The sequence below is a fragment of the Pelecanus crispus genome, chromosome 7 (assembly GCF_030463565.1).
Source record: "Pelecanus crispus isolate bPelCri1 chromosome 7, bPelCri1.pri, whole genome shotgun sequence".
NCBI lineage: Eukaryota > Metazoa > Chordata > Aves > Pelecaniformes > Pelecanidae > Pelecanus > Pelecanus crispus.
The window spans coordinates 24,578,950-24,603,201 of record NC_134649.1 but is presented as its reverse complement, the minus strand read 5'-3'; the positions used below and the strand labels follow the sequence as shown (position 1 = coordinate 24,603,201).

At 51.9% G+C, this 24,252-nt stretch overlaps 1 protein-coding gene across 3 annotated transcripts in view; it reads right to left on the bottom strand.

The window, feature by feature from the left end:
• Positions 1 to 24,252, bottom strand: part of ZNF609 (zinc finger protein 609) — a 73,021-nt gene that overhangs the window by 10,019 nt on the left and 38,750 nt on the right. For all 3 annotated transcript variants that reach the window (XM_075714269.1, XM_075714271.1, XM_075714270.1), the window contains exon 3: positions 5,805 to 6,030. In XM_075714269.1, coding sequence (XP_075570384.1) covers positions 5,805 to 6,030 — 226 coding nt within the window. The remainder of the gene's footprint in view (positions 1 to 5,804; positions 6,031 to 24,252) is intronic.

Here is a 24,252-nt window from a genome sequence, read left to right as displayed (position 1 = left end):
ATGGCACCAAGTCTCCAGGGCCACCTGCGAGCTGCCCAGACCTCCATCCTCATGCTCCTGGAGAAAGGAGGCAGAGGAATCTAAACCAATTTAGCTCGTAGGAAAGTGTGGCAGAGCAGCTTGCAGCTTGAGAGCCTCCCTTGTAAACAAGCCCTTTAATCCAGCGCTCAGCAGGTAAAGCAGGAGCCCCAGCTGGTATTACCTGGGGCGGCTACAGACATGCCTTAGGGAGATGGACACGAGCAATAGTCTTGTCTGAAGCAAGATATTGCTCACCTGTTGATAAAACAGCCTCTGCACAAAGCTGACAGATGCTTCAAGAGCGATAAGCGGCACATTAGCTCTCCTCCAGCTCCCCACACTGTCAAGCCAGCAGACATTAGACACGAAGTGGTGGCGCCAAGGGAGCACTGTGGAACGATGCATGATAAAGCTCTGCTTCTCTATGCTGACACACAAGCAGCCACCGTGCTCGGGGGTGTTTGCAACCTCCCCATCCGTTGGTGAAATGGGAGGAGGATGCAAGGCAGCAGCCCGAAACACCAGCAACCCTAGTGGCACTGGAGAAGAGATGCCCTGTCACCGAGAGGTGCTGGATGATGCTCCCACCCAGAGCGAGCTTCTGGATTGTTGATCTGAAGATGAGAGTGGTCACAGCCATGTTGTCACGGCTTTAGGAGGCTTCAGAGGAGCGCTTTGAGCCTGTGCATTGGCTCAGCAACCTTGGAGGGGATTTACAACCGCTTGTTGCTTTGGAAAATGCCATTAAAGCAAATGAGAAATCCATATTCCCACTCCTCACCCTTGCTGCATCAGCCTTAAAAAAAACTCGCCTCCTGTTCCCGGGCTCAAATACACACTGCTATGAAGACCGGGGCATGTACATAGGGGATGGCGTAGCCCCCTTTGAAGCCCCAAAACCCACCTATAAGCAGTGCGATCTTGGCACATCCCCCTTTTAAAACATCCCCAGAGGCAAAGAGGAACTAGAGTCGCAATGGAAGGCTGCAGGTAACGGCGAGGCAGCACAGTCAATGTGCAAAGCCATCAAATTTGGGGTCAGGCTTCCTCACAGTTATGGTAAAATCTTCCAGTCTTTGCCCTCACCCTCCAAACCTTCCCCATCCTCTCCCAACCTACTGCATCTCTCTCCTGCTCCATGCAAGGACGCGTCCACATTGGCATCTGTAGACCCCGAGGATGCACACACTCCATCATACCCTCATGAGATGTTTGCAAAACCGCTATCTAAACACCCGTAGCACACGAAGCTCAGCCATGGGCAACCTGCCGCCACTGTTCCAGCACAGAACTGAAGGAAGGGATGCGGAGAGAGTTTGCTGTGGTGCTGCCATGCCACAATCCTCGTTGCTCAGAGGGTTTGCATGTCAGATGCCGGCTTGTTTTGGTTGCGAATAGCACCAGCATGGTGCTGGGACGCAGCCTGATCACTGTGAGCAGAGGCAAGGAGGTGACATGCTCTGAGCCAGGTGACACCAGCTCTGCAGAGGGGGATGGAGGAGACCCAGCAGCTAACAAGGCAGCAAACAGAGTGATGCTTTCGAGTATAATTAGATCAGTTAATAGTTCCTGCAGCTTGAAATCACCCCTAACAGAATTAGGGGAATTGCTGAGACAGCTGCTCTCACCAAAGGCATTTCAATAAAACACATTCCCTGCACAAGACGGGCTTGGCACAGGGATGGTGTCACCAGCATGGCTACGGGAGAGTGCATACCACCAGCGCCTGCTGCCAACAAGACCAGATCTCAGCCTGACACCAACCTGGAGCAGTGGTGGAGCAGACTGACCACGAGCCCGGCACCAGATGTTTGGTGATGGGAGCCCGCCAGGATGCCTTTGGCAGTGATCGCAGTCTCATCACAGGTTTTCTAGAGCGGGGAGAGGATGAAGCCGGTGTTCGAGGCAGGAGGGATGTTGTGGAGCTCCTCAGAGCTTCACACTCCCGTCTCAGATGGGTCAGCTCCAGCTTGTCCTTCCGAGGTCATGCCAGTGTTGCTAGACTTTGGCTTTAGGAGCCTTTCCCCGCAGTTTTGCAGCCCCACGGCCAACTCAAAAGACATTTTCTACAAAAAGGGAGCTCTGGTCAAAGAACCATGTTGCCTTCCTCTACCCAGCCCCACGGGAAGGGAAGTTTTTCAACCACCCAAGCCCAAATATGCTTTTGCTGGTGTGCAGAGAGCAATGCAGATCCCCTTATCTCAGGGGCACACACCATTAACATTCAGCTGGGAGAAGAGCAGCTTCCAAAAAGCTCCACATCAGAGCAGTTACTGTGGGAGTCTAAGGAGCACATCCAACCCAAACCCCATTTTCAAGGAGGCATCATGCCACCAAGAAGATGCCTGTCTCCTGAGAGGCTCAGTGGGAACTGCTCATGATGCTTGCCCAGTGGCAGGCAGCTCGCCAAGACCCAGAAGTGCCCACATCATCCCACTTGGGAAGCCGGGACATAAGTGGGAGCAACTGTAATTCTGCACCTCCCAGTGCCAGTCGCTCTAGGGGATCCAGGGATGTCAACCCTCAGGAGAAAGCAGCTGCTGTAGTTGAGCTAGGAAGCTCCTCTCCACCACTGGAGAGGATGCTTGATGCAAGCCAAGCACAGCGAGAAAGAGCTTTCTGAACCAACTGTTTCACCAAATCTCTTGCAATTAAGCTCTGCTCTCATTACCCTGGTGAGAGCAGGCGGGATCTGCACATCAGGATCCATCAGCCCCGCAGGGGTAAGGATCCATCCTGCTGCCCTGGGGTCTTTCCGAGCAGTCCGGCAAGGCTGCAGCATCACAAGGAGCAGGGGCAGAGGTAGATCCCTCTTGATGAAGGTGCTGGGATCCCTCTGGAGATCTTGGGGATGGTCTCCAGCCACACAGGTGTGCTCACTTGTGCTGAAAGCACCTCATTTGGATTTGTAGACATGCCCTTAGTGTAGCTTTCTCCGCTGTATCCTTCAGGTGAGGCGAAATGCTCACTGAATCCTTATACATTTCACAGACTCCAGCTTTGGATAGCCAGGTCCAGCATCTCCTCCAGCATCACCCCTGACCACCCCCATTAACGATGGGAAGGCAGGAGAGAGATGCCAGGCATGAAATAGGGATGGTTTCACCCTGACTTTTCACTCCAGGTTGAGAGATGCCGCTACAACAGAAGCCAATGCATGCAGCACACCAGAAGCAACCAAAGGCAACGGCAGGATTTGCCTTCTGCAGGGCTGGCCATAAAAGTCATCACTCTCAACAGAGCAAGCCGGTGGAGAAAGATCTTTGCACGAGTTCATCGAATTACTGCAGACTAAAAATAGCTAGGCTGTGGGAAATCACAGGGCACCTCTGAGGCATGCTCCGAAATGGTGATTGCAGAAGTGAGGGGTAATGCAGATAGACAGGCAGACAGGCCACAGAGCTTCACAGTGGGGTGAGGAGCAGGAGAAAAGGGAGGAGAACAAGAAACCGCTCCCACGTCACTGCCTCTCAACCAGGACTGGGCGGGGGGGATGTTGGATGTTTTTGCACTCTCTGCCTCAGGTATGCTCTGTTTGTCCCTCCTGCCATGGCCACTTCGGCTCCTCTGCCCACCACAAGCCTCTTCTCCCAGTTTACACCCAAACCACCCAACCCTACAAGGCCCAAGCTCTCATTGGCTTCGCTGCTCCTTGCGGGGGGTCTCCAGCAGTCCTGGGATTTTCAGCAAACTGCAGCTCCGTGGCTTTTGGGTTGAGGGAAATCACATCAGAATGGCATGGTGGGGGGTGGGGGGGAGGTGGTGGCAGGTGTGCAGCCCAAAAGGGGGGGGGTGCTGAAGCTCGTCTGCATTGCTGCATGTCCCAACACTCAGCCCAGCTGTGCCTCAGTTTCCCTAGCTGAAGGTATTACATCTTGTAAAGCAATCAGGCTCTTTGCAGACACCAAACAAGCAGTGCCAGTGCACTGGTAGTTCCGCAGAAGACCTTCCACTGGATTTCCTCTGAGCAGATCCCCGCAGCAGATCCCCCAGCCCTGGAGTGCACAGAGCAGAGCTCCTGAACACTCCTGCTTTGTGTTTCCTCGTCCCCACCAGCAAGCTTAGCTCAAAGAATCATAGAATCATAGAATGCTTTGGGTTGGAAGGGACCTTTAGAGATCACCTAGCCCAACCCAGGGCTAGGACCTTGCACTTGGCCTTGTTGAACCTCATGAGGTTCACACAGGCCCACCTCTCCAGCTTATCCAGGTCCCTCTGGATGACATCTCGTCCTTCTGCCATGTCAGCTGCACCACTCAGCTTGGTGTCATCTGCAAACTTGCCGAGGGTGCACTCAATCCCACTGTCTATGTCATTGATGAAGATGTTAAACAGCACTGGTCTCAGTACGGACCCCTGAGGAACTCCACTTGTCACCAGTCTTCATTTGGACATTAAGCCATTGACTACTACCTACTATGTGGACATCGAACCGTTGACTACTAAGAAGAGGATCCTTGGGTTTGATTTTACAACATGTCACACTTACAGCTCCTGGCTGCCGCCATCTGGATGAGTTTGTCCATACTGAACAGTGAAGCACAGAGGGTAGAGCAGTGTAGAGATCCCCATCCCAAGCTGGCAGTCTCCCCCAGCATGGTCCATGCTCTCCTCTCTTCCCAGACAGCTCAGGTCATGACACTTTTCCCAATGGGAACAATTTCAATGGTCACCAGCTCCCCATCAGGGGCCATCACAGCACTCGTTCCTGTGTCAACTGTGGTTTCAAAACCAGTTTCCCAGTAGGGAGAGAGGAAAGGCAAACTGGCCCATCCCCGTCTTCCCAAAGCACACGGCAAGAAGGGAACCCCCCTGGCAGCAACTCATGGGAATGCGGGTTTCAGTTCGGCTTCCACTTGAGATAATGAAGACAGTCACAGTGAGGAGCAGCCAGGGGATTAAGGCCAATAGCTTAATTCCCTGCACACAGTGGCCATGGAAGAGCAGAAGCAGACGTCTAAGAGGAGCTCTTGGTTACCCGACCGAGGCTTCCACCACCACTGCTCTTTCTCACCTTTGTGCTTCTGGGCTCTGTTTCTGCTTCCAGACCCCAACTGAAGCCAGACACAAGTATGAGGAGCTCACCCTGAGCCTCCCAAAGCAGAAACCTCCAGCACCCCAACAAGGCTGAATGGAAGGCCAGGTTCCAGCGCTCGTCGTGGTCCACTGAGCCATCTATTCATCCCCATGTTACTTGGCAGAGCCCCAACAGCAACGAAAACCCAGAGGACCTGGGAAAGCAAACCAAGCTGCACACAGATGAGACAAGCTCCAGCAGAAAAAAAAGGTTCAATTGGCTTGGCAAGAGAGACAAGAGCCTGATCTCCTGCCGAGTCAATTTGAAAGTTCCGCCAGGGTTTTTCAATCCAGCGGGAGATTTCTGCCACCTCCCAGGGTTTGAGCATTTTTGTGACAGACCTGCAGGTTGCCAAGCAGAAACGAAGTCAGCTCCATCAAGTTCCCGTGCAGGCTGGCACGGCCCTTCCTCTGGCACCTCCAGAACAAGTTAGCTCTCGCAGAAAGGCAGAGAAATGGCAGCTTAGATTTTTGTCCGGTGTCTGGGCAAGGGGATAACGCAATGCATTGGGCTGACTCAAGTTTTGGCCCATTTACTCCCTTTGCTAGACAGATTAAGGGCTCCTTTGTGTCCTAACCACCCAGATGGTGGGGGGAAAGCCCAAGACATGCCAACAAGCCACAAAGCAGGGACATGGGAAGGAAGGGATTGCCATAACTCCAAATTGACATTGTAGGAGAGCAAAAAGCTCTCTAGTCACACTTACCATCCTCTGTCTCTTGCCAGACGATGCCCTCCAGGTTCACGCTGGTCCCGGGCTCGCAGGGGCCCAGGCACTCTGGCTCAGTGGCCAGGGCCACGTCACAAGTGTTCACTCCCACCGAACGGGTGCGTACCATGATCTGCTCACAAGGCGACGAGATGTCGTTGCTGACAACAGGGACAAGGAGGTGCAAGGGCAACACCGCAGGCGTAGAGACTGGAGACTCCATCTGTGGGGAAGGAGAAACAAGCCGGTCACCGTCAGGAGAGCAAGTATCAACAGGCATCTACATTCCTGGAAAAAGTCAAGCCCAGGGCTGCCACCTTGTCAATGCCTGTGCCAGCAAGCAGTTCAAGTCCCACACCCTGTCAGAGGACAAGGATCTCACAGGTCTCTCCTACCTACCCTGGCGTGCCTATACCCACGTAACCCTGAAGAGCCAGCACTTTGTAGTCATATAGATCACACCCAAAAGTTCCTCCGCAGGAGATACCTGTTCTCCTGCTGAAAGAGTTTGTGCTAAGTTCCTTCCCCGACAGCTTTTGCCAGTGTAATCATCCCCGGCCAGGATGCCTTTTGGCTCAGATGTTAATGCAGTCAATGACTTTGGACCTGATGGCTCATTAGAAGAAAAAAAAAATTTCAGCACTCAACTGGCAGGACAGGACAAACAAGTAGCGGTCTCCCTCCAGCACCCATGAAAACCAACATCCTCCTCCTCCCAAATCTACCCTGTGACCACCTGAAGATGCAGGCATTCAGATCACAACCCTCTTCTCTGCACAAGCATCTGCTTCACAGCGTGGTCCGGATGACGGCTGAGCCAACGGAGTGCCAGCCATCATGTTCTCCTGCGCATGGAAACCACATCTCATGGCCAGAGCTGGGGTTGGAAAGCCAACAAGCCAACACACCAAGCGAAACCACGGCCAAGACACCCTGCCGCCGACAAGCCAAGGTCCTTAGCCGCTCTGCCACGCCAGCAGATTACAGCAGCGTTAGGAGAAGGATGGCTGATGGACTGATTTTGCTGCTGGCCAAGGGAAGGGTAGGGTGGAGACCTTCCTGTCCTTCAAGGTTCAGCAGCCAAGCCAGCCGCCGTCAGTCACCCCCTCGCCTTGGCTCACGAGGATCTGCAGCACCTTTGGGGCTAGCTGCTCATCCTCTGCTCAGACCTCCTCTCTTTATGATCTTGACAAGATACTGAGCAACCTCAAAACAGAAGACTGAGGAAACTAATCAAATCATCAGCAAGTGCTGACCTGGGTTTCAGTTTCAAGCAGGGGAAGATTCCTTTAAAGCATCCAGCACTACACCAAGAGATGCCCTCCTAAGCCTCTGCTGAGGAGAGATGATTATAACCATGGAGAGGCTAAACTTGCTGGTCACCAAGCAGAGACACGGACACCAGCCCACAACCATGTCCAACCTTGCTGCTGGCTCTCCTTGGCCAATACTGCTGACAGCCACCAAACAGTCAGACTCCCACCCTGAACTGGCATCCTGGTCCTGACCAGCCACCAAAATTATCTGCTCGCTCTCTTGCTCACGCACCTCCATCCTTTAAGCAAGATAAATAACCCCAGCAGAAGCTTGCATGTCCAACCTCACCTGCCCCAAGCAGTATGGTGCCCACAGCAAGTGGCTGGAGCATCCCACCTCCCTGAGCAACTCATGACCCCACAAAGCCTCTCCACATCCTCAGGAACAAACACCATTTGCAAGTAGAGAAGGTGCAAGAGGCAAATCTCTAGGCAGAGGAGCAGAGACGAGGAGATCACATCCACCCAGTGGCTTCTGCCTGCTCCTGCGGGGGTGGCTGCTGGTGGGGGACATGAACATGACCCCCACAGAGAACTCGGAGATCTTCTGGCTCTGCCAGGGTGGATGGATTTGCTCTTCCAGCAGGAGAATACAAAGCACCTTCTGCCCACATGCCTGTATCCCTCTGCTCATCCTCCTGTGTCTGTCCTGACTCCGATGAGTGTTAAAGATGGTCTGGAAGTGGCTGGTCCAGCATTGGCTGGACCACAAGGTCCCCTCCGCCAGCAGCACGGCTCTTACCCCACGGCTTTTTTCTCCACACACTGCCTCCGACCTTTCACCAGCAGGACCAACTCTCCCCCAGGAGCCCATCTCCAGCTCTCCATCACCCCTGCCTCCGAAGCTGCCCCACGGCCAATGCGCCAGCTGCATCCCAGGGGATTTGAGAAGGGTTTTTCTGGTGTAAAAAAACAACCCCACAAACCCGCCAGAGAGGAGGGCTCCCCCCAAAACACAGCAACCTCATCCTGCACATCTCAGCAGATCCAGGGCAAGAAAGACGCTCAAAGGAAGCATGAGGCTCCTTTGAAGGGGCTCAAGAAAACAAACCGCTCCTCAACACCACATTTTGCAAACCAAAAGCAAGTCTCCAGCAATGAAATAGCCAAGGAGGAACCAGGCAGGGCTGCCTGACTTTGGTGGGCCCCAGCAAAAGCCCAGGTGGTGATGGGGAGCACTCACCCCCATCGCCCTGGGAGCAGTGCTCACATGTGTATGCTGAGGACCTGCAGGTTTTGAAACCGTTCAGCTTCCTTCCACTTTGCAACAGAAACCACAGTGCAGCACAGGAGCGTTTAATTACAGTTCCAGCTCTGCTAATTATTGCCCAGTCACATTCGTAATCTGCATTACGCCACAGTGCATAATAAGCAGCTCACAGAGATCTCTCTAATAAGCGAGGCGGCTTGATGGGATTTCATATTTCACCCTGCACTGGAACAAACAGAGCCTCGTTTAGCAACCATGGGGAGATGAGGTGGCTCTCCTGCTCCCTCACCCAAAGCTCAAGAGCAAAATAAAAAGGCCCAAGTGCCTCTCCACGGGTGAGAGCAGGAACAGAGCTGCCTCGCTGGGATACATCCAAAAAAAGCCAAAAGCCACACTGGAGGAAGAGGCAGATGGATCAATCCCTGAATTCAGCACCCCCCACATGTATCTTATCTCCTGGTGCCACAGCTTTTCATCCTCCTGCTTTATCAAGCAAGGTCAGGAAATTCACCTGCTGGTGGCTGCAGGACAGCTGGGGGGAGCCACGGTGGCTCTGCTGGCCGTTCTCACCATCACAAGTGCCCAGATCCCTCCACTGGGCCAGAAGCCAAAGGAGATGCTGGCATCGTGGCTGTTGGGCAGCACTATTACCCTCAAGCAGTGGCTTTTGCATCTCCTCCAGCTAGCGAGGATGGAGCTAGAGGAGATCTCCAGCTCCCCAAAGCAAGCCCTGCACCCTCCTGGCTTCCAGCTCCAATGCACACTCCCCCCTGGGCAAATCACTTAACACTTCTGGGCCCTAAATCCCCTTTGCAGAAGGAAAATTTATTTCTCTTTCCTTGCCAGGTGGCTATAAGATTAAATGCTGGTGAGTGCAAACACAGCCACTACATGCTCACTGCTGGAAGGAGCTTATATGTTTCCAGCAGTCCCTCTGCAGTTAGACAGGGTGAAGCTTCCCTGTACCAGTGCTTGCCGTCCGTGTCCGGCCGCCGCTGCCTCCCCTAATGAAAGCCCTTTGTGTTTCTTGTGGAGCCTTTCCCATCATGAGGAATGTGCTTTCACCACTGCTGAGGACGGAAGTGGAACAGAGCCAAGCCCAGGCGGCAGCCAGCACAAGTGCTGCTCAATGGGGAAAAAGCAAATCCACCGAGAGCCTGTGGCAATGCTGACAGTGCCACATGACACAGGTCCTGGGGAAATGGCTCCAGGTGAGTAATTAAAACCTACCCCTCGCCGTAGCCCTCACTCAAAGGTGGCATGGGGTCCCACATGCAAGGAAGCATGGCAGTGGGTGTCAGCATGGGGAGATGCACGCAAAGCAGCTCCTGCCATCTTAGAGCTATGCCAGTGCATCTTCGTTAACATCAGTCACTGTTAAGGGGACTTCACAGCAGCAATAAGCTAATGGGAGAAAGAGAAGAGGTACAACAAAAATGAAAACACTGTACTGATTTTGATGCCAACCCCTAAACCACCCAGACCACCCATTCATATTTATAAGTATTTTGGTTTGCTCCCAATAATCAAAGTCAACCAGGCAAGAAAAGTGCATTTTTCAGCAATAAAAGCCAAGAGGGACACCAAAATCCTGGAGAAGAGCAACCAGCAGAGATATTTGTGGTACATCTACAAGGACAGAGAGGGTGCAAACAACCACGTGGTGTAGGGCACCCACACAGCTGCACCCTGTTTATCAGCGAGGACCTTGCAGTGGTCAGCGCAAGACCACTAATATATCTGAGACAGTGCTAGGCTTCCAACGCATCCCCACATTAATGACCTACGCAGTGCAGTGGCCCATTTTTCTCATCTAGAAGGATCCTTCAACTCCTGCAAATGCAGACAGAAAACAAAAGCCAAGGGGGAGCCTCATTACTGGTCACAAACTCTTAGCTGCCATGTGCCAGGAGGCAAAACATGGACCAAAACTGCCCCATCACAGGAGCATTGCCTGAGGCTGCAGCCAACACTTTCCACGCCATTGCATGTCTCAGCCCAAAGTTTGGGAGCTTTGATGTTGTCAATCTTGTCCTGTTCAGTCACCACATCCCCAACAGCTTTGCTGGGAGCATGAGCTTTCAGCTCCTTGAAGAAAGATAACCAGGGAGCAGATCCATCCAGTTGATGAGCATCTTTGGTGGGCATCTCCAAACCTCAAAACTGCAGCACCCAAGGTGCCTCTACCCCACCACCCACGACCTCAGCAAGGATTTCAGAGAGGAACTGAAGTTTTCTCCAACCTGACCCCCAAAGCTGGGCATGCAGAGGAAATCGCTCTGTTGGCAGCGGTGCCCACCACGCCTACAATTCAATCTTGAATCTACTTGCAAGCATTGCTCAATAAGCTCCAACAAATGCACCCAGAGCTCCCGGTCCCCCAGCAACAACATCCTGATCAGCAACAACATCCTGACACACCAGAGGCACACAACCCCAGGCAGCGTGGGGAAGGCTCCAGGAGACCCCCTCCCCAAATAGCATGGGCAGCAATGAACCCTGACAGCTTTCTGGCTGGATTTGTCTGGATCCCAGCAAGAAAGTAGCCAACAAGAGCTTCCAACAAAACCCTGTGTGTAGGGAAATAATGGTGGCACAAGCATCAGGTCCACGGATGGAGCCAGGAGTGTGGTCTGGGGCACCGATCCCAACACTGTTGCCCGTTGCTCTTCCCTCTTGCTAGCCGGAGGCTGAAGTTGCGGACATCAAGATATAAAAAAAAGAAATCTGTTTTAGAAGAAAGTTTCCCTTCCCTGGAAAAATGCCAGCTTAAATAAACAAAGCCAGTTATTTCTACAGGAACACGCTCAGGGAAGACACTGGGTTTCTTAGTCAGCAAATCCAAGCCCACAGGACATCAGGGCAGCTGGTCCAAGGAAAAAGGATGATTGCCATTTCTGACAGCCCCCTCTAGCAAGAAGCAGTAAATCATAGAATCACAGAATCATAGAATCGCTTAGGTTGGAAAAGACTTTTAAGATCATCCAGGCCAACCATTAACCTAACATTACCAAGTCCACACTAAACCAATTAAGGGTAGACTAAACCATGTCCCAAAGTGCCACGTCTACCCGTTTTTTGAACACTTCCAGGGATGGTGACTCCATCACCTCTCTGGGCAGCCTGTTCCAATGCTTGACTACCCTTTCCGTGAAGAAATTTTTCCTAATATCCAATCTAAACCTCCCCTGGCACAGCTTGAGCCCATTTCCTCTCGTCCTATCACTTGTTACTTGGGGAGAAGAGACCAACACCCACCTCACTACAACCTCCTTTCAGGTAGTTGTAGAGAGCGATAAGGTCTCCCCTCAGCCTCCTCTTCTCCAGACTAAACAATCCCGGTTCCCTCGCCTGCTCCTCATAAGACTTGCTCTCCAGACCCTTCACCAGCTTCGTTGCCCTTCTCCGAACACACTCCAGCACCTCAATATCCTTCTTGTATTGAGAGGCCCAAAACTGAACACAGTATTCCAGGTGCAGCCTCACCAGCGCCGAGTACAGGGGGACGATCACCTCCCTGCTCCTGCTGGCCACACCATTCCTGATACAAGCCAGGATGCTGTTGGCGTTCTTGGCCACCTGGGCACTCTGCTGGCTCATGTTCAGGCGGCTGTCTACCAGCGCCCCCAGGTCCTTTTTGGCCAGGCAGCTTTCCAGCCACTCTTCCCCAAGCCTGTAGCGTTGTACAGGGTTGTTGTGGCCAAACTGCAGGACCTGGCACTTGGCCTTGTTGAACCTCATACAGTTGGCCTCGGCCCATCGGTCCAGCCTGTCCAGATCCCTCTGCAGGGCCATCCTACCCTCGAGCAGATCGACACTCCCACCCAATTTGGTGTCATCTGCAAACTTACTGAGGGTGCACTCAATCCCCTCATCTAGAGCACTGATAAAGATGTTAAACAAGACTGGCCCCAAAACAGAGCCCTGGGGAACACCGCTCGTGACCGGCTGCCAACTGGACTTAACTCCATTCACCACTACACTCTGGCCACAATGAGGAAGGATTAATGCTTCCACATGCCGCAGAGTGGAGCAGGCTCAGCATCGCACTCCCCAAATTTGCTCTGCAGAGAGAACAAGCGAGTGTGGACCTCATGGCCAGTGCTGCCACCAGAAGAGCCAGGCAATTTGGATGGGAACTAAGGATTTTTAAGGAGCAGTGGTCCCAATTTCCCTCCTGGATGATGCAGCATGTCCTTGGGAGCTGGCAGGTAAAGCCAGTGCCAGGCTGTGTGGCAGAATGGGAAGGAGACGGCAAGTGCACACCCAGATGATCTGGACTGGCTCTGCCACCCAGGACTCTCACCATCCCCCCACAAAACAAACCAGGAGAGGCCAATTTCTCTGCGACATTCCTTGGCAGTTTGTCCCCTGTGCTCCTCACTGTCTGCTCTTGCTCCCCCAGACACCTTGAGTTCACGGCATCTCCCAGCTGTGAGGCTGTTGACAGCATGGTGTGACAGGAAGGCTCTGCCTACAAAAGGCTGCCTGCACGTCCTCTCCTGGCCATGCCAAGCACCCACGTCCCAGCTCAGAGGTACAGCTGTCCCCTGTGTGGAGGGGCTTTGCCTCCATACATGCAAACCCCTTCCCTGACCAGCAAGTCCCTACAGAACAGTGGGAGGAGATGGTAGCCAAACGGCCAGCACAATGTGGCACACTGGCTGGGCTCGGCGGCTGCTTTTCAAACCCAGACTCGTCTTTATCTGGGCATTTTGGGGAGGACCCAGCTGGGGAAGTCTGCCCCAGCCACACGTGAGCACGCCACAAAAAACAAAGCTCATGGCCCCACCGCCAGCACCACTGAAAACAGACCCAGTTGCAATAATGGGTATATTGGGGCATGAAAGCCCATCCGGTAATCCTAGTGGTACAACCTCCCACCAAACCAGCAATGAGGGACTGATCCAAACACTGCTCCCGGGTGATCCGGACAGTCGTATGTGTATCAACCCCAGCCACACTGCTGGAGAAATTCAAATATTACCCAGCACGACCTCCAACAAGCTGCTTTCTCTCCCCAGGCCACCACTCTCCAGCAGAGAGGGGAATAAAATCCCTACTTGAACACAACGAGTCTTATCTCAGCACTTGCAGCGTTTTGAGATCAAGAGGAGGCAGATGCCGCAGAGGCAGTGTCTTGCATATTACCGCATCTTCAATAAAGCCAGGAATAGTACCCAAGACAGACGTGCTGGCACCAAGTCACCTGCTCCAACCACTTACAAGACTATCAGATCTGCTCTAGGAAGGGGGGAAAAAAAAAGGTATCTCTGGTAGGAGAGATGTAGCAAAGAGCAATGAAAGGCGACAGTTTATGTGAGCGAGAGACATGGAAAATAAGAAATCCAAGCTGGGACCTCCATGCATCGGTCCCACCAGTTGACTGAGCACGTGTTGTTGGGGTCCCAGTTCACCTACCGCCAACAAGCGATATCCCACAGAGAGGCTGCACCGGGCTCAACTTCTTTATTCAATTAAAATGTGAAGCGGCTCGGTTGGTGGTGAAAGGGGAAAGATCCCATATGGGAAAGCACTAGAGATGGATCTGTGTCAAGGGAGGGCAGAGATGGTTGGAAACATGGAGCCTGACCACAGACAGATGCAAGCATCCTTCGCATTGACCAACCTTTGGCCCCTTCTTCAGCACTGCTGCCGCCGTGCAGAGGCTGCTCCTGGTCCAGCAGTGCTGTCTGAGCAGGAAAGCTCTGACAATGGCAAGTGGCTTCCCACTGGGAAACTCAGGTCTCACATTAAGCTCCCCCATCCTGTGCCCACCTTCCTGTCAACAAGGCCAACATCACTGATATGTGGTTGGCTTTGTATATTGCTGCTCTGCCTCCAGCATTCCCTGCACCATCAACACCAGCCACGTGTCCTTCAAGCCAGGATGCTAAGTGGAAGAACCACCATGGAGCAAAGTCTTGCTTTTATTTATTTTCTTTCCCCCAAACCCAACAGAATAACCAGGCAACTCTACCCAAGCAGAAAAAGGATCCTTCCCCTCCATGGGAGACACAGCAGGCCCCTTTCCTGGAGTCCTTCTCAACCACAGTGCAGCCCAGCGCTTCAGTGCCTCCCTTCAGAGGTGTACATGTCGTCATCTTTTTGCTTTCAGGGCTGGAGGCCATCATTTGTTCCATGGGAACTGGATCCCCAGCAAGGTCCCAGCCCTGCACTCAACGTTCTTGCAGAAGACAGCTCTTCAAGTCCCTGAAACCCCCCCAAGCTCACGATGTCCATCTATACCAGGCTCCTCCAGCTGCCATTCCACAGCCACTCTCAACCAACCATTCCCACATTCATTTTCTGGTCCGTTCCCACTAACAGGTGTTCACATAGGAAGACTAGAAGCAAGAGGACCAAAGCCATGACAACAGCAAGGCAGGCACATTTTCTTCCTTGGACCACATGAAAGTCACACCCAAATCCAAGCAGTGCTGAAGTGGCCACTGTTAACACTAGCACTCTTTGACCAGCACATTAGAGCAGGCAAAGGAGCAACATAAAAAGTTTCATAAGCATCTCGGTGCATCAATCTCCTGGAAGAAGGATATAAATCCGGGAGGCCTTTCACAAACCACTTGCTGTGGTGTGATGTGGCTCCAGTCACCGTTAAAAGCCCGCTGATAACCAGTGGCTACGTAAAACCCAGCCAAAGGATACAGCCAAGCTAGAAACAACCCTAAAATGCAAATCTGCAAAGCAGGCAAGGGAAATCACATGAAAAAGCAGCATCTTCATGGCAAGATGCTTTAACCCTGCCAACTCCCTGGCGAGCAGCGAGACCTATGGGGTCTGTCTCATGCTACAGAGCACCCTGGCCAGGATCCGGAGCACAGGGCCACAGGTTCATTCAGGAACGACCCACCACCCAAGCAGCTCTAGGGACAAAGAGCATATTACAGAGCTTGGCATCTCCATTTAGGCAGATCAACAGGTCAGCCAGTAAGTGCAGGTAATCCTGTAACTCCCAGGAGCCTATAGAGAAAGCAGTTAATCTCTGTTTTTAAGGAGAAGGATATTATGCTTGAACTAAAGTTCCTACTTCAAGCATTGCCATGCCAGATGCACACCAGCACAAGCCCTAGACAGCAGGTTCCCACCACAGTTAGAGGTCCCATGCAAACACCCATGCCAGGTCCTTCTCAGAGGATACCTGATGACTCCGTCAACCTTCAAAGAGGTCAGAAAAACATGGTATTCCCAATTTGCTGTGTGCTATAAAAGACATGGAAAACAGGCCCTCTGGGAGATGATGAGAACCCAAAAGTTACCAATAAACCTTGACCAAGATTAGCAACCAAGGACCACAAGCCAAGGCAGACATTTGGTAGGTCAGGGCTGAGCACGAGAAGCTGCCATAGCAGCTCAGCTGTCAGTTAGGAAATGGCACAGCTCCACCTGCCTGGTTCACCACTTTTCTTCATTTTTTCCCCCCAATTTTTCTCTACCTTGGCCTCGCAAGTCTAAACCTCCAACACCCAGACACTGCAGCTACTGGGCCCCCAGCAAGTCACATCAGGGCACAGCTGTGCAAGCACACATGCCAGTGTGCAAACTTGGAGCATTAATAAATAGATCATTTAATTAATTAATGATGCCCATCCAGGCACAATGTCTGCGCAAAGTTTTATCTTTAGAAAGCTGCAGTATATACAAGTCAACCAGAGGAGAGACAGCTCAGGATTTACTAACAATTTTGGTATAAAACTGTACTCCAGTAGATTTAAAGGGGAGGAGATGGATCCAAAACTTGCAGCAAAAATGAGCCAGGCTCCAACCTGCCTCATCTAGGATGGGTTTCTCTGCTTGCTGGGCACATAGACTAGCGACCACCTTTCTCCCCATCAATCCCAGTATCCAGAGCAACTGTATTGCTAGCACCCGTTCCCAGGTGAGAAGGGACAAAGCCCAGCCCACAAGCCACTGCAACCACTCTGCCATTGCTGCCAAGCCAAAGGACCCATGATGGACAACACAACTTTGTGCACAGATGCAGTTTTATCACACCACTAAGAAACCAACTTCTACATCTGGGTAAAGCACAAGAGATGGTGTGAAAAAAGGCCCCTGTGTTTTCAGAGAAGAGCCCAGAAAGAACAGATGGGGTGTGGGGTGAAAGATAGGCTTGACTTGCAGGTGTTTTCATCAACCAAGCTGTAAACATGGCATGGGGGCAGCTATACCTTCCACAGCAGCCAGAACTACAGCATTGGCTTGCATCTCCCAACATCCAAGGGATGCAAATGGGTCCAAAAGCAAGTGTCAGTCACACTTGGAGTCACCATGCAAGAGGAGCAATGGGGATATGGAGTTACAGACATTCATAAGTCAGTCGAGCATCACCCCAAGGTGGTCCTTCTGATGATCTAGAAGGGGCACATCTCCAAGATGCCATCTTAGCATCATTGAATGAGTTTGGTTGGCAGGGACCTTCAAAGATCATCTAGTCCAACCCCACTGCTGTGGGCAGGGACATCTTCCACTAAATCAGGTTGCTCAAAGCTCCATCCAACCTCACCTCACTTCCAATCATGGGGCACCCACAACTTCTCTGGACAACCCCTGCCAGTGTCTCATCACTCTCATCATAAAACATTTCTTCCTTATGTTCAGCCTAAATCTATCCTCTTGGTCTTGGTCCATGCAACATGACCTAGAGGTTCTTCTAAGCACAGAGGTGGCACAGAGGCACAAAGTGGTGTCACCAAGCTCACACAGCTACACTTGTCCTATCTTCCATAGCTACTGGGAAACCAGGTACTAATGCAGTGAGACCTGCTTGCAAAAGGGACCCGGAGGCAGAGCCACGAGGAGCAAACAGTAGTTAGCTCAGCCATGTCTACACCAAACCGTCCTCGCCTCTCAACCCCGATTCAGTTCGAACACAGTACTGGAGAAGGAGGAATTTAATAGTTTAGCCCTGATGGCTCTTCTCAGGAGAGCAGAAACTGCACTCAGCTCCAGATATCTCATGACCAAAAAGGATATCAACAAATTGGGGGAAGTTCAGAGAAGAGGAACAAAAATAACAAGGAGGCTGAAGGGATTGGTTTGGAAGAGGAGATTAAAAGAGCTAAATATGGATAACTCGGTTCAGCGACAGCTACATGGGGACATGGTCGTAATCTACAAATGCATGGGGGATGAAAACACCAAAAGGAGAGAGGAATTATGTGGCATGATGCAGAGGGTGACAGCAAGGAGGAATAGGGTGAATCAAGGATGGGAACATTTAAGAAAGATGCTGGCCACAGTTTCCTGGCAGTGAAATTTTTCCTAAGCACACCAGTATTTTCCAAGTGGGAAAATCCTTCATCCTTCCCCTGCTCTCCTCCTTCCCCTCTCCCCACGTCCCTCCATCAGTACCACAAGGCACCCACATCACTCCCCATGGCACTCCCTCAGCACCAAAGTGCTGCTGACGCTCCAGATCCCCCCTGTGCTAGGCTCTCAATCACCAACAACCATATTCACAGCACTCCTGACAGATGGCAGTGGTCATCATCCTTCCACAGAAAGCCAACATCCAGCGGTTTTGGAGTTGCCCAAGTTCAGATGAGGCACCAGCAAATCTCAGGCTGACCAAATTTTGGCAGGGCTATCTTCTCCTGAGGTTCTTCCACATTGCAACCATGATAACAAGCATCACTGTGATGAGACAGCAGCTTCAGCACCAAAGTCCACCTCTATGGCTGGACCAGGAGGTCCACAGCCAAGACAGGTAAGAAAAAAATCCTTCTCTCATTGCATCGGTCTACCTACAAACAGCCATCAGTGAGCTGGAGCATTTTCTAAGCATGTCTCCTGTGCAAGAAACCCAATAGCCTGTGGCAGCAAACAACATTTGGTCTTGAAGGTCTCATGGACTCTTGGCTCCAAGGCATAAGAAGCCAAGCTGTGCAGTCAGCGCTCATACCTAGAAAATTTGCTTGGAGAAGGGGTCATGGGGAAGATGACACAACATCTCTGCAAGGCAGGGTGCATCTCCTGAGCCACCTGCACAGATTCTGGAGGAGATCTAGCACTGGGGGAGCATCGCTTTGAGGGCACCAGGAGACCACAGCCAGCTTCAACACTTGCCTTGGTGGCACACTGAGAAGTGTCATGTCTCATTCCCCTGTCCAGACCGTGGGGTGCACGCAGCTATGGATCTGGGGGAAAAGAAGCAAATCCATTCATTGGGTGCTGCATTCTGAGACTTACTGGCCTGCTGCACAGCCACTGCAAAAGCAGGAGCATTTTATGCACACATTGTAGACGGGTATTTGGAGCTCCCAGAGAGGCTCAATTCCAGGGCGAGACACACGTATTTCAGATGCGATAAGCAGCAAAGTCTAGCAGGAGTTTCAGATCTATTTATCCCTCAGGCAAGAGGAGACATCTTCCTTCCATCTATTTAATATTAAAGAACAATTTTGGTATGATTTTCACGTCCCAGCCCTCGCAGGCTGCATATTTAGGAAGCTGCCTGCTTGGCTCTCATCTCTTCTTTGTAGGTTTTGCTCAAGTTGCCAGGATTGATCCTGGTGGTTTCCAGACACAAAGCCAGCTCTGTCCAATGGCCTGATAGGAGACTACAGGAGGGGAGCGAGCAAGAAATAAGCCCACTCACACGACATATGAGGATGTGGGCAAGCAAGACGAGGGTGTCACTGTGGGTGTCCCATACAAGGTGGCCACAGAGTACGGACAAGCACAGTGCTGCCCTGTGGGGACTCCCATCTGGAGAAGCAGCTCCCAGCATCACTTGTTGAGTGCATGCCTCTGTCTCTCTGGCACACAAGACTGAAACCTCACGCTAAGATAGAGGATAACGAACATCTTCACTTTTTGTGCTGGGTCTCACGAATCCTGCGCCCCCATCAACTCCCCAAATCCCAGCTTTCCAGCATTTTTTTTTCAAACATGGTATTTTTAAAGTGGCACAAGCCAGTACTCCTGTTCTGGGTGATACACTCTGTGCTTTCCCCAATCTCTCCAGCAATAGCTTGCACCCACGTCCAGCAGCTCCCACCAGGAACACACAGGCATCGGTGCCTGCAGGATGCAGCAATTTCAACAGAAAGCTTTTCAAGCGAATTGGTGAGTTTTTTTAATTACTGAAATTAAGCCACTGTCTCTCTAACCCCTAAGCAGAATGGTGCGCAGTCACACCTACCAACCCCAAAGCAGTAGAACATGTGCTCGTATTGCCATGAAATCTCTACTGATGAGTCACAAGAGGAGGAGGAACAAGCTTTGCACGTGAACCAATGGACTCGCATCACCTACCATCACTGTGGACTTTAATTCCAGCCTCGGAGGTGAAAAGCAGCTCTCCCTTCTTCAGCTCAAATACCTCTCGGTGCCTCTGGTCTGATCAAAAGCATTTGTCAGGAGGCGGCGAACCAAGCCAGGGTCTGCCCCAGGAGTGTGGGCTTCGCCGCACTGGGGGAAACACCCCACCCTGAGACAGGCTTTGCCAATGAACTCTCCTGCAGTATAAGTCTGGTTTATACCCACCAGCTTGATAACCACAGCTTCACTCAGAGCTGCAGCATTCAGTGCCACCCACCTGTAACACCCCAAGCATGATGGTGTCAAGCAAGGCACCTCCACTCCCACTGACCTCCCCATGCAGCATGACACAAGCCCTGGGCACTCATCCTGGGTCCAGTACCTCCTGTGCTGCCCTTGCCAACAAACCACCCTTGCATCAACCACGGTGCCCTACAAATCCCGTGCTGCCAGCTCTGCCACCGAGCCAGTGCCCCAGATGCTGGACACAGCTGGGCTTCAATGCCTGAAGGTCTCACCCGGCAGGTTTTGTGCTGACAACTGACAGCCCACAGTGGTCAAGCAGCATGACTGCAGAGAATCAATTGCTCGCAAGGAAGCTGAGCAGCCGGGGAGAAGAGGAGATGAGCTAGAGCTGAGACAGACCATAACTCACCACCTGCAGGCTACCTACCAGCTGGAGAGTGGTGGATCCAGGCTGGGGGTTTTCAGTGCATCTCAGGGAACGGAGCTTCGCGATTCGCATCACAGGACTATGCCACCTGCAGCCATGCTCCTCCTTGAGAGCACTCGATGTAAAAATAGAAAAATAGCTTCAAGTGGCTGCTTCATCAGCTCCTCCGGACTGTAGCAAGGGGAAAAGCTTGCATCTGAAATCCAAATAAACCACCACCAAAGGGGGATGCCGACACCACCCACAGCTGAAGCTTTCTTCCAGCACAACTAAGCTCCAGGAAGGAACAAAAACAAGATGCCAGGGCTGGTGGGCACACAGGTCAGGGCAGCAGCAGGGCTGAAAGCCAGCCAAGGTCATATTCAACCAACATGCTGGATTTTTAGCTAGCATCCCTAAAAGCAGTTGCTGCTAGAGATAGACCCACCATAAGCAAGCCCAGATCTTCACTGATTTTATTCCCTGCCCCGTTGAAATTTAATTTGATTCTTTACATTAACAGCCAGCTAAGGCAGAACAACCCTAACGTCATGAAAAAGAGCAGAATAATAATAAATATGGGCATTTTAGTATCAAGGATGCCACGCTTGAGGCACCCTGCCGCGTATCAGGTTTTGCTGGCCACCACGGCCCTGAGCTCAGACACCTATCATTAAAAATCATCCGTCCCCCCAGGGCCAAGAGCAATCATGGTGCTCTCAGCCAAACAGGCAACCCATGGAGGAGAACACAAGTCCTGTTTGGAAAGATGCAACAGAGTCATAAGCCAGAGCCTGGAGGGTTTTTATGTCCAGCAAGGGTGGTATGAATAAACAGAGCCCTTAGCAGGAATGGGGAGTGCTGACACTGCACCCCAAACACCACAGTTGGCCCAGGAAAGCACCCATGGGCTCAGCGAGGGAAGCCCACTGCAGCTGCTGAGCACCCCAAGGCCTGCACGTGGAGACTCCCAGCTGTAGAGAGCTCTTCCAAGGCAAAAAAAATCAACAAGACGCAAGCGCTCGGGCTAATTACCTGCTGACTGCATGTTCCCACCTCCTCCATCCTCCCCTCCTGCCCTGATGAGGGGTGGGAAGGGATTGGGGAGCCCTTATCTGCTCCCCCGGGCTTTCCATGCCCAACAGTTGGCTTCGAGGGATGATTAAAAAGTTGCCTTGCCCAAGAAATGCTGAGGGTTCAGAGCTGGCCTGGAGGCCACGGGTGGGCATCACATGCTGTTCAAGTCATCCTTCTGGCCGCTTCTGTAAAAAGGATGCCCTTGTCGTATAGGGACCCCACTACCCTACAGCACCACATTCCCAGGCTCCTTGGGAAGCTGGTCCCACAGCACTTCTTGACCTTTGATTCCTAATTAGGGATTTTTTTTTTTTTTCCAAGTCCAGGTTCTTGGGGAGGAAAAAACCCCAAAAATACAAAATCAAGGCAAGTGGGACAAGGCAGGATACCAGAGTCCCTCCCAAGAATGTCACTGTCACATGCCTGTCCTGGATCGATGTCGTGACCCAATGGCACCCGCTAAGAGAGGATTCCCCATTACCAATGGGATAGTCTTCCAGAGCCTACACTGAAAGCTACAGGACTACCGCAATTGTTGGCCAACAGCTTGAGATACCCCTACTTCAGCCTGATGAAGCAGAAATGCATTTCTGCCTGGAATAAACCCATCTGACCTTTAATCACACCATCACTCTTGAAAACACAGAGGTGGCATGTCTGTACACCGTCATCTACTCTTGCCTTGTACCTGACAGAAAGGAATAACAGCTTTTTATTGACAATAATCATATGAGACATCATTTGGACTGAGGGAGAAGGTCCCCTATGTGCCAACTATAAGCTCCAGGATGCCAGGACATGCTAATGGGCTGCTTGTCTGCAGACAGCAGAGCTGCCCCAGGTCAGGGCTATGAAGTAGGGCACTGGCTGGGGAACAGCAGGGCTTTGCACAACTGTAGGACACCCTGGGAGCAGGCAGGAAGGTACACACGAAGGCAAGAGGCAGATGGACGGATGGCTGTTTGGGGCAACTCCCATGCTTAGAGTGGTGTGGGCAGCAAAAGTCCTCCTTGCCCTTAACACACATCACTTTGGGTCTCTGCCAACATCTGCACCTGATGGTGGCTTTCGTCAAGCAGAGGCAGAAAGGTGACACCCTGGTGCCTGTCTGAACATCACCAAGCTCCTCTCCACAGCAGATGCCACAGCCGCATCCCTTAAACAATATCGTGTAGCTCACGCAGGAGCAACCAAGGAGCTCCCTAAGGGCATCCAACACAAACAATGCAGCCCAGTGGCACAACCCAAGGACACAGTCTTTGGCCAACCCAACCCACTCCCACCATGAAAGCAGAAGTACAGGAGCAAAAAAAAAGAGTTAGAAAGCAAAGCACTCTCCAAAGTGTTTTGGAGAGACCATGCTGCCCCAGACCTGAAGCCACGGAGGCCTCTGCTGAAGGGATCAAATGTGCATGGCAGCAGAGGCTGCCAGGAAACGAGAGGGGCACAGCCAATATGTCAGATCCAATAGATGCTTCTTGGCCATGGAGACTAAAGACAAAACACTGGTGTTTGAATGGCACTCCCTTGGAGAAGAAAGTTGACAGCTGCAGGGATGAAAGCCTTAGCAAAGCTGCATGGGGACTAGGAATAGACCAGGGGCTGGGATTAAAGAGTTAAAACTTGGTAAAAAGCCAAGAAATTACTCTCTTCATGTGCAGGAACACCACCATGGACACGATGGAGAAGGGGATCTAAAGAACATCCCTGAATAAGGTAACAGTAACCAGAGGAACACAAATAAGGATGCAAAAAGCCAAAGCAACACACCAAAGCCAATGGGCAGCACTGAAGAACAGCACTGACTTCCAGAAGGAGCAAGTGAAGACACCAGAAGACACACAAGGTTTCAGAGACAGAGAGGATGATGCCCAGTTGTAGTCACACCAGGGGACACTGCCTTGGGCAGAGCTACGCAAGCAGGGAGAGATGTGGGATGCAGACTAGTAGAAGAGCAAAGCCTTCCTCAATTATATTAGCAACCTGCCTTCCCACCCAGAGCAGAACAAATGTCTTCTGTGCTCTCTCTGGCCCTCATGCCAGCAGCCTCTGCAGCTGCCATCCTCACATATTACTGAGTTGGGGTCCTGTTCCTTTAGCTGACCATCTCCCATGGTCCACGGCTGTCATTCTTCCCTTGAAAGCCAAGATACCATGACTCATCAGTCATCCAGCTTTAGCTGCTGCACAAGCAATCCCCAGCCCTGCAAGATGTCCTACCCATCAGTCATCACAACCTCAGCCTGCAAGCTCCAAGACACCCCAGAGCAGAGGCAAGAGGAAGAGTGTGGCCATCCCTGGCTCTGCTGGCAAGGCACTGACCCACACAAACCTCATGCATGTGTTAACTGAAGGCTGCTCTGGAGCTGGAAACACAAGACTTAAAGGAGCACCCTACTTCTGCTGCCTTGGGAGTGTTTCTACCAGCCATCACAGCACAAGCAGCTACATCCCACCCTTCTACTAAAACTCACTCTACCCGACTACTTGCCCACCCTCCTCCACGAGCCCTGCCTCGGCCCATCCAATGCTACGTGCTTTCTAGTCCAGATACGGCCATGATGGGATAACCAGTGCCACAGTCCTCCCAGGGGCCAAGCCCAGATCAGGGTCTCAGCTCCAGCATTTCATGACCGTACCAAGGCTGTGGGAGCACACACACAGCAGCTGGAGAGCAGGAAGATGCTCTGGAGCATGGAGACCACCCAAAAAATCCAAAGGGGTGGGCTCCCCACCTTCTGCTTCCCCCACATAGGTCTTCCCCAACCTTGGAGGCTTTGCCCAGCACTTCATCAGGCTGATGCATATAACATTGTACTTGCAAACAAAACCCTGGTCCCCAAGCAAAGGAAAATACGCATTTTCTGTTAGACATCAGCTGCAAGAAGCCAGCCAGCATCTGCTCCA